This window comes from Scophthalmus maximus, chromosome 5, assembly GCF_022379125.1.
Source record: "Scophthalmus maximus strain ysfricsl-2021 chromosome 5, ASM2237912v1, whole genome shotgun sequence".
Taxonomy (NCBI): Eukaryota; Metazoa; Chordata; class Actinopteri; order Pleuronectiformes; family Scophthalmidae; genus Scophthalmus; species Scophthalmus maximus.
Window position 1 is genome coordinate 27507501 of NC_061519.1, and position 10000 is coordinate 27517500.

A 10000-nucleotide genomic window follows, 5' to 3' on the forward strand; every position below is an offset into this window, starting at 1 on the left:
TCTCTCTCTCTCTCTCTGTCTCTCTCTCTCTCTCTCTCTCTCTCTCTCTCTCTCTCTCTCTCTCTCTCTCTGTCTCTGTCTCTCTCTCTCGTCCGTCAGTGGACGAAGCAGATTCAAACTGTGTCTCTTCTTGTTCGAGCGACGTCGAGACACGTACAGAACGTTTCCTCGGGGCAGATTGACTCTGAACCAGGAGGATTAGTGTCGGATCTAAAGCTCCCAATGTTTAAACTCTCGTCGTCGATGAATTCTCAACTTTCATATTCAGATGCACCTGCTTTGGAATAATGAGGCTGAAAGCAACAGAGTTTAAAAACAGAACTAAGCTGATTGATCTTATTTATTCTAAGTATTTGTGTTTGGAGTCAATAACTACAGAGTTGGTTGAACTGGAGGAGAGAACGTCTGTCAAAAGGCTAAAAACACATGAAATCACATTGAAAACTTAATTTCCCTTAATTTATCTGCCCTCTTATATTTGACACATATTCTCTTGTTGGTGCAGCAGATGTTTCTCAACATTTCATTTCATTTCCCGCCCACAGACACTGTGATTGTATGTGAGCAGCTCTGACTCCGAGCGTCGCCCCCCGTCGCCACAGTAGCAGTGGTTTGACCCTGACGTGAGTGTCTCATGTAACTGTGGTGAGGACACGGGGCCACGGGATCAAGTACCTGCTCGGTTGACATTGTCCTTCAATGGTGCAAATTCCCGAACAAATCTGCAGTTAATCAAATTATGTTCAACCAATTGACGCACAGTGAACCTGGGGCTTTAGGGGCCCCTCTGGGTCTGGGGCCGGGGGCCGGGGGCCGGGGGGCAACTGACTGCTCTGATGGGCTGGTGATCCAGCCCATCAGAGAATGTATATAAAGACGATCCAGAGTTTATGTAGAGTATATTTATTTAATATGTAGTATGTGTTTTATACTTATATATATATTTTATATAGGTCCATATCCTAGCTGTTAACATGGGGGGGGGGGGGGGGGGCTTATGACATATACTGCAGCCAGACACCAGGGGGCGATTGTCTTCATTTTTTATTCTATATTAATAACAGGGTCATTGATCAAAACTTATATTAAAACTTGTGCCACCATCGGAATCTTCTGTGAAATGTTTCACATCTGAAAACGTGGTTAGAAGATGAAAGTGTTGAAGGATCATCCTGCTGACAGCTGATCACAGAATATTATAATATTATAGTATTTCAGCTCTGCTCACACGTCGCTTTTCTTCCTGAGCAGCACATGTACGTGAAAAGAGAGAAGTGAAACTCTACACCGACGCTCCGCTCCGGTGATCCGGCCCCGCGGTTTGCAGCGCGCCGACGGAACTCCAGTTTGAACTGACGGACACGCGCGGCGGCCAATCAGCGCTCGCCGTGCGGCCAAATGCTCGTGTTGATTCCAGTCGGCGGACCAATCAGAGTCGTCCTCAGCGGCCGAGCCGAGTGCGTCACCAGGGCAGAATGTGAACGTGGGGCTGCGCGGCACCGGAGCGCACTCCGCTCCCTTCCCCCAACACGGGCGAGTAATGGCGGCTGCGCTTCTGCCGCTTTGTCCCGCTCATGTTCGACCTGTCGGAGCTCGGTGAGCTCGGTAAGAACGCGCGTGTTCGCCCTCGTGTCTCATAACGTCATCACGAGCACATCACTCGTCATCGCATGTTCTGTTCTGTCGCACACTGTATCTCTTCTTCTTCTTCTCCACGACGGAGCTCGTCTCTCCGCGGGTCTCGAACAATGGAGGCGGAGGAAATGAGGCCACCGGCGGCACTGCGGTGCAGCGGCCGGTCCACTGACACGGTCACACTGTAGCACCACGGTCCGTCCGTAGCACCGTCTGTTGTCCGTCAGCACCGACCGACCTGATGTATGAGATGTTCTGTGAACAAACACCACGACCGAGTCAAGTGCGCAGCAGCGAGGTGAAGGAGCGGGTTCCAACATGGCCGCCAGGAAGAGAAGGGGGGGGGGGGTTCTTATGGCGGGAGACTGTAACGTTATAAAAACCTTTAATCCACTAACACCGACCCCCCCCCCCCCCCCACCCCGGCTCCGGTCCCCGGTCGCCTCGCGGGGCGGGATCATCGGTCCGGTGCCGCTCGACTCGACCAGATGAATATCAATCAATCAACCTGACAGACGTCACACAACGCGCCGGCTCGGTCCGGCTCGGTTCGGTGTCGACCCGACCGTCGCGGTTGTTCAGAAGCCGTCGACAGACCGAGGACCGGGCTCGGTTCCGTCGTGTTCGACCGGGCTCGGTTCATTGTTTCGGGGAGAGAAGGACGAGTCGCAGCGGGGGCGGAGGAGGGGGCGTGGCGTCCATTGTTCCACTCCAACGCGCGAAGAAGATCACCTCCGTGGAGCCCGCAGCCAATCAGCGGCCGCCCACCTCCTCCAGGCTCCGCCCCGCAGCCTATAAGAGCCGCTCGGCCGGAGCCGCGTCGGCCACTGGCACATCACAACAGTGCGGAGCAGCGAGAGGATTTACTTTATTCAACCTTTTCATTTTCAACTCCTTTACTTTTCTCCCGCTAAAACAATGGCCGACGCGAAGGTGGACTCCGGCTCGGACCTCTCTGCCAAGGTAAGCGGCGCGCCGCGCGCCCCCGCCGGGGGCCGTCGCTCCCGGAGCCGCGCTCGGCGGAATAAAGCGCTTCAGCCACTAACCTAGATTTTTTTTAACCTCCGTCGTCTCTTCGCGCTCATCCGCACTCCGGTGGAGTCGGAGCCCGTCGCACGCGCAGGAGGCGGCGCAGTCAACCGGAGGACAGAACCGGTGCTCGCGTCTTTCTCTCCAAACAGAACGGAGATGAGCTCGGGATGAAGCGGGGGAGGAGGAGGGGGTCTCCGCTCCGCATCATGGAAATAAGGCTGCGTCTCATTGTCCGGAGAGTCCCCGGTCCTCGCGGGGGTCTTTGTTTATACAGGCGGCCCCGGGTCTCCGCCGCGAGGTCCGGACCCGGCAGCGGGCTACCGGGGCGCATCGCACCGTCCGCGGAACTCACTGCGTAAAACCGACGCGCGTTTATTACCACAACTCTCGGGGCCGATTAACGCGAATTAATCCCCGCGTCCATCCAAAGAGAAGCGGCGTTATCCCGGTGAGGTCTTATTAATAGAGCCTCCACCGGTCTATTAATAAGACCTCACCGGGATAACGCCGCTTCTCTCCGGTGAAGTTGGTCGGTTTGAATGGAGACCGGACTTCACTTGTCTGTGGTTCTGTTTACCGACCAGCTCGCTGCTGCCGCCGTCGCGGAGCGGAGCCGCGGCTTCCGTCCGGTTTCCACCGATTATAGGAGCGTGTGTTAATGAAGGGAACAAGTTTCTCATTCTTTGTGTGATTCTACCTGAGACCAACTTTGTGCTTTTCTAAATGTTTATTTCCGCTCAGCTGGACTTTGGATCATATTGGGTAAAACTTTAAGTGTGTGTGTGTGTGTGTGTGTGTGTGTGTGTGTGTGTGTGTGTGTGTGTGTGTGTGTGTGTGTGTGTGTGTGTGTGTGTGTGTGTGTGTGTGTGTGTGTGTGTGTCGGGTCTCCGCGGCAGCAGCAGTGGAGGATGCAGCCGTCAGTCCGTTAATGAGCGCGGCGGAGCTGAATAATCACCGGGGTGATTATGAAGGGGGGGGGGGGGGGGCGTCGGTAAACCGGGAGCCTTGTTCAGCCGCTATTTATAGTTGAGGAGCGTTTTTCTTTTACGCACAGTGAGTTTTGCGCGCAGCCTCCGCGCGCAACTGTGCCGCTGATGCGTCTTGAACAGTTCAACGGATCAATCGGCGATACGGTGACGTGAGGCCGTTGATCGATAACTGATCTGCGCTGGACGCTGAGGGTCGACCCCCCCCCCCCCCCCCCCCCCCCCCCCCCCCGCGGTGTTGGAGACGATGTGTCCTCGCCTGCCATGTGTCTCTTCTATTGTCCTTCACTCCGCTACGACGCGCGGCAGCAGCGTGCGTCGCGCTCACCGCCCCCCCCCCCCCCCGTGCCCTCCTGTGTTATTTTAAACCGAGCGGTGCATCCTGGGTATTGCAGTGCCTCCCCCGGGCGTGTCTCGTGACATGGTAGTGACGGCAGCCCGCGGAAGACTACATTACCCAGAATGCCCCTGGACGCCACATCAGAGTATCAGATTACAACACTTTAGAGTGGGAGGAGGTGGGGGGGGGTCTGCAGAGACCACGGTGTTTAAACAGGAAGGAGCCTACAGCTCCCACAATGCACTGGGGCTCCTGTAACTAGGCCATCAGGTAGCAGCAGCAGCCTGGAGACGTTGGGTCGTCTCAGCTGCACGAATCAGATCAGAGTATTAATAATTCATATTGTTATTATATAGAATTTTTCTGTTTTGTTTCACCGTCAGGACCTGAAGGAGAAGAAGCTGCTGGAGAAGGAGGAGAACGGCAAAGATGCTGCCACCAACGGGAAGGTAACATCCCCCCCCCCCCGTGTTCCTCCTGGAGCGAGCTCGGAGCCTCCGGAGTTTAACTTCTTCTTCTTCTGTTCTTCTCAGGAGAACGAGGAGAACGGCGAGCCCGAGGTAGACGACGACGAGGAGGACGAGGAGGTGGACGAGGAAGACGAGGAGGATGATGGAGAAGGTACACGCAGGGATTTTAGTTTTATAAATTTCTTTCAATCTGTGTTTTCATAAAAATAACAAATTGTGTTTGTCCTGCAGGCGAAGAAGAGGACGAGGAGGAGGACGAAGACGAGGCCGAGGGCGGCACAAAAAGAGCGGCCGACGACGACGACGACGATGACGACGACGAGGTGAGCGACGCCTCCTCGAAGGTTCGCGGCCGGTCAAGGCCTTGCTTGCCCGCTAACTCCGCCCCCTTGTGTGTTTCAGGACGACGTCGAAACCAAGAAGCAGAAAACCGACGACGACGATTGATGCGTTTTTCCCGCCGCCGCCATCCTGCTGAACCACTTCCTGGTTCTTCACCTCTGACTGTTCTTTTGTAAAGGTCACAGGTGGAGGAGCTGGAGGACTTAAAGGAGAAAAAAATAATAATAAAAAAAAATCCAACATGGTCATTAGCAAGTAGAGTTCAACACACACACACATCCACCACGTCCACACACCAACCGCAAATTGTCCCGAGGAACCCGAACGCCACGTCGACGCAGGAATCCGGCTTCTCTTCAACAACAACAACACGAAAAGGAGAATTTGTTTGTATTTTTATTTACATTTTATATTTTTGTACATATTGTTAGGAAGGGGGTCGGTTTCTATAGACCCAATCGGTGCTTCTCTAACGAAAAGATTTTACTTGGTTGACCATGTTACAAATATCTCGACGGATCCTAGAAAAACAAAAACCTGTAAAAAAAGAAAAGAAAAAAAGTCGTGAACGAGAACCTCTTCAGCCGTTGAACTCAGAGCATTCCAGTAAATGTAATGTATGTACCTTAGCTGTACCATAACTAGTTTGTCTGTATGGGAGGGGAAGGCTTTTCTTTTTCCTTTGGATTTTGTTTTTGTCAGCGACTTCGTGTTTATGACGGCCTGTTTTCATGTATGTGCGAAGTTTGTTGTTTGACAATAAACCGGACTTTTATTTTGTGAGTTGTACTTTGAATCTCTGCTCGTTTCTTCTTCTTCCTCGGAGGTGAGTTCACTCTGGGGGGTCAGAGGTCACAAAGTACATTTACTCCACATTCATTCATATTTAATTCTCTTGGTAAATTGCTGGTTGATATTTTTCTTGAAGTCGACTTCGACAAAACTTCATTTCAACAGAACATTTTGTTTCAGGTGGAAACAGTTTCATCCACGAGTTAAAAATAAAATGGTAAAAAACGAGTTAAAGGACGAATTAAAAGCTTCAGATCAAATAAAAAGTATAAACTGGTTGAATGAGTGAAAATCAGACGAGTGCGGCGTCGACTCAGTACTTGTACTTGTACTTGTACTTGTACTTTGATGCTTGAAGTAAATTTTTCCTGAAGGAAGAGTACTGGCCTTGTACTTGTACTTCAATCCTCCAGTGCCGCTTCATGTGTTAGTACTTCTGGTGGTAGAAGTACACGTGATGGATTTACTCAGGTACTTTACTCCAGTATTTCTACACATTATATCAATGCTACAGTTACTTGTGTTAGAGCAAGTTTTTACATTTAATATACAAAGAAAATCATTTTACTTTCAGCTGCTGTCACTTTGACAGAGTTTAAGAGTCATGTTTACATGACGGACGGAGAAGAACAAAGATGAGTTTTTGTTAATGTTCTCTACTTTAAATATACGACTGTGAAACTACAAGGTTTTTTATTTCATGCCACTTTGGTTTTACTGCACATTTGGCAACATATTGATCCTCTGATCAGTTAATAAAGACTCACACTCGTCAACAGAGGTGATAAACTCCAGGATCAAACTGCAAAACAGTAAGAGACGTAACAATGTGTTAGTTTGTGCAGCGCAGGAAAGAGATTCCTGAGACTCGTCTTATCATCAGAGACGCAACAGATTCCGTCACCGGGAAACACTCGTCTGAAAAACAAATGAATGATTAAAGGTTACAGACAAATATTACAGTGAAATACCAGAAAAATATGCAAAAAAGAAACAAAACAAAACTAAGACTGTCTCTCTCTCTGTCTGTCTGTCTGCCTGTCTCTCTCTCTGTCTGTCTCTCTGTCTCTCTCTCTGTCTGTCTCTCTCTCTGTCTGTCTCTCTGTCTCTCTCTCTGTCTGTCTGTCTGTCTCTCTCTCTGTCTGTCTGTCTGTCTGTCTGTCTGTCTCTCTCTCTCTCTGTCTGTCTGTCTGTCTGTCTGTCTGTCTGTCTGTCTTCTGGAGTACCAGAGTGATCGTTGTGTTCTTCAGCATGTTATGTTCTTGTGTATGAACCGACTACTTGAGTACTTGTACTTGTACTTGTAGTAATCTTTACTCTGTGGTACTTTGATCTGCAGGAGCTGAAGCCGATGAACGAACACGACGGAGCCTGAAACATCTGATCCCTGTTCAGTCATGTCAGCAGGAATGTTCAACACACACACACACACACACACACACACGCACTCACACACACACACACAGCACTTCATAAGTATTAAGTACTACTACTGATATTTGTATTATATTTAAGATATGTGTTTAGTTACTAGATATTTTCTAGATATTTAATGAAGATTTTATTTTATAATATTCAATTTATATATCATTTTTTTATTTTAATGATATTTAAATTATTTATATTTTAAATATGTATTTGTAAGAACAATTATTAGAATTTTTTTTAAATCTTGTTTGATTATTCAAATTTAAAATATTTAATTGGTGTTTGACGGCATCTTTAGAAATATTTGTTTTCAGAGATTCAGGGTCATTGTTCCAGAATTGACATTTCTTTTCAATATCTAAACCTTTGTGAGATATGAATTCGCTCCTGGTGCTTCAGCGCCCTCATGTGTCGCAACTCAGAGTCGCACCTTGTTTCATCCTCATGTCACATTTTCATCAGAATCAAACTGGGATCTGTCCACGAATGAAAACATAAGAAGAGGAAGTGAGTATTTCTTTATGTTCAATCATTTAAAAGGGACGTTTCGGGTGTTTTGTCCGGTTCAGGCGGAGCGATGGACTTCGGAGGATCAATGGAGGTGGCGGCGCTCGGTCGGCCTGTCAGCCTGGGGATGCTGTACGACTGCCGCAGAGACCTACTGGTGCCTGGTCAGGACTCGGATGTAAAGATACTGGAAGCATCGCAACCAAACCTTCAGCGGTTAAAATCAGACACTGTTTTATGAATGATCCAAGGAACAAGTCCCTCCAGCTCACTGGTATCTGTTTCCTGCGGCAGACATTCGTCATAAGATCAACGGTGAAGGAATTCAGAAATGATATTGAAATACTTGAATATTTTTGAAATTTATTGGGTAATTTTGTTGTATAAACCAGGTACCAATAAAATATTGTATGAAACTGGTTCTTAAATGTAGATAGTGGAAGAAATCAAGACAATGGGGAACACTATTCAACCTACAAGCTGTAACACCCACCCTCCTCTGGCTCAGTTACAATAATATAATCCATTGTAAATGTTGAGACTTTAAATCCAGTTTGTCAACTTGATTTTTGTGTCTGTTTTGCAGGAATGACACAGTGGAACCACAATGACCTGAAAGAAAACATCCGAGAAAGACCACAGAGTCGTAATGATGTGAAATAGTTGCATCAGACACAATTGAGGACAAATCTTCAGCTCTAAATGTTGAAGCATCACTGAAGGACAGTGTCTTGTGTGGACTGGTGGAGGTGGATGATCGGCCAAATACCAGACTGATCAGAAGACGTCCAAAAACCAGGCCAGGGTCACACTGAGGCACGAGGCCACCACAACCGTCCAGCAACTGTCCATGGACCATCTGGCAAGAGGCAACGTGAGGCATCCGTATGTTCTTGAAACGGAATAGCGCCACATGTAGTCACAGCTATTCTTTATGGAGCACATGCTTTCTTTGTGTTTGACCACGAGGTGTCGGACATGGAAGATCACCACGACAACGTCGTGCAACGATGCAATGAGAACAACTGCACAGCAGTTCCCACAGATTGGCAAAAAACTCTTAAAGCAACGCTTTAAAGAAATGTGCTCAAAGTTCAAGCTGGAATTCCAACAAGACTTGGCAGAGAAACTTCCAACAATACGAGGAGGAGGCGAAGAGGAGGAGGCGCAGAGGAGGAGGCGAAGAGGAGGAGGCGAAGAGGAGTCTGCGCTCGCAGAGATACCGGTGAAGAGACATTCTTCTCCCTTCAACAGTGAGAATCTGGACGAGTGGATGGACTGTAAAGAGAGAGAAATCAGCATTTTAAAATCCTTCACCAACCTGATGAAAAACACAAAGATCGTCCCGTCTCAGAATGGTCTTCATGAGGAGACTCGTGGTGCGAAGCAGGCGGTGTGTTTTCACCTCACTGGGAAGAGCTGAACCGTACCTCTCAGATTCATCCAACTACTCGGCAACAGGAGCAACTGAACCACACGACGCTCAAGATCCACACACTCGGGATGTAGAGCAGCAACAGTGGTACACCTCAATGGAAGTGTTGAAGCCAGTCTGTTTATTGACTTTGCTGAGCTCAACAAGGAGAAGAAGAACAACAAGTTCTTGACAGTGGGTTTGACAAATGAGACACACAAAGGTTCAAGCATCTACCTTTATAAAGACGGCTGCTCTCTCAGTGAGAACTTTGAACCGCCTTCGAGGCCTGAAACTGTGACAGTGAGCGACATGAACCACAACAGCGTGACACTGAAGATAACTCCACCCAGATGTGGAGCAGAGAACATCAGCTCCTACTCTGTTGAGTTCAGTGTCAGCGGAGAGGATGGATGGCAACAAAGAACTGCATCAAAGGCTGATGAAGTCACAGTGAGCGATCTGAGTCTTGACACCGAGTATGTGTTCAGATGCAGAGCTGTCACCTCAGTGGGTGTTGGGCCAGTCAGTGAGGTCAGTGGGTCGGTTAAAACTCTGCCCTGCAGCCCTCCTGGGAAACCTCAAGTTGAACCAAACTCAAGTGAGATATCAGTGAGCTGGCAGAGACCCGCTGAGCTCGGACCAGATGTCCAGATCCTGAGCTACATCGTGGAGTACGCCCAAACAGACGACGGGGTGAAAGATCGCCAATGGAACCAAACGATGTCGAGAGCTGAGAAGGCAATCGTCTCAGGGCTTCAGTCAGAGACACAGTATGTTGTCAGGGTCACATGTGACTGTGGTGCCGCTGGTAGAAGCAAGGAAAGCATCACTGTTAACGTCTGCACAACCAAACGTGAATTTGCTCGTCTTGCAGAATACCTGAAACATGCTAGCAAGAGTATAAAGTCTGAATTCCCCCAACTTTACAAACTGTGTCTGAAAGAAGAAGATATTGACATAGAGGGATGCCGTAAGTTTACCTTAGGCAAAGAAAGCATGAGGCAGAATCGTACCATCATGCTCCTGGGAGCAACCGGATCAGGAAAGTCCA

General features: G+C 48.7%; 3 protein-coding genes across 3 annotated transcripts in view; all 3 read left to right on the forward strand.

Moving 5' to 3' along the window:
- Positions 1–2296: 2296 nt before the first annotated feature.
- On the forward strand, positions 2297–5594 carry ptmab (prothymosin alpha b). The gene is made up of 5 exons (XM_035634648.2): positions 2297–2598; positions 4377–4442; positions 4527–4614; positions 4695–4786; positions 4866–5594. The coding sequence occupies exons 1-5, from the start codon at positions 2554–2556 to the stop codon at positions 4908–4910; spliced, it is 336 nt and encodes a 111-aa protein (XP_035490541.1). The 5' UTR covers positions 2297–2553; the 3' UTR covers positions 4911–5594.
- A 1902-nt stretch (positions 5595–7496) lies between these two features.
- On the forward strand, positions 7497–8956 carry LOC118310410 (verrucotoxin subunit beta-like). Its single transcript, XM_047331944.1, is given in 6 exon segments — positions 7497–7764; positions 8130–8190; positions 8193–8285; positions 8288–8434; positions 8437–8534; positions 8716–8956. Coding segments are annotated over 6 exon segments (801 nt in total). The 5' UTR covers positions 7497–7602; the 3' UTR covers position 8956.
- Positions 8957–9111: 155 nt separating this feature from the next.
- LOC124850021 overlaps positions 9112–10000 on the forward strand; it is a 1563-nt gene continuing 674 nt past the window's right edge. The window contains exon 1 of the mRNA XM_047331997.1: positions 9112–10000. This exon is cut by the window's right edge and continues 674 nt beyond it. Within this exon, the coding sequence (XP_047187953.1) occupies positions 9259–10000 (742 nt within the window). The 5' untranslated portion in view covers positions 9112–9258.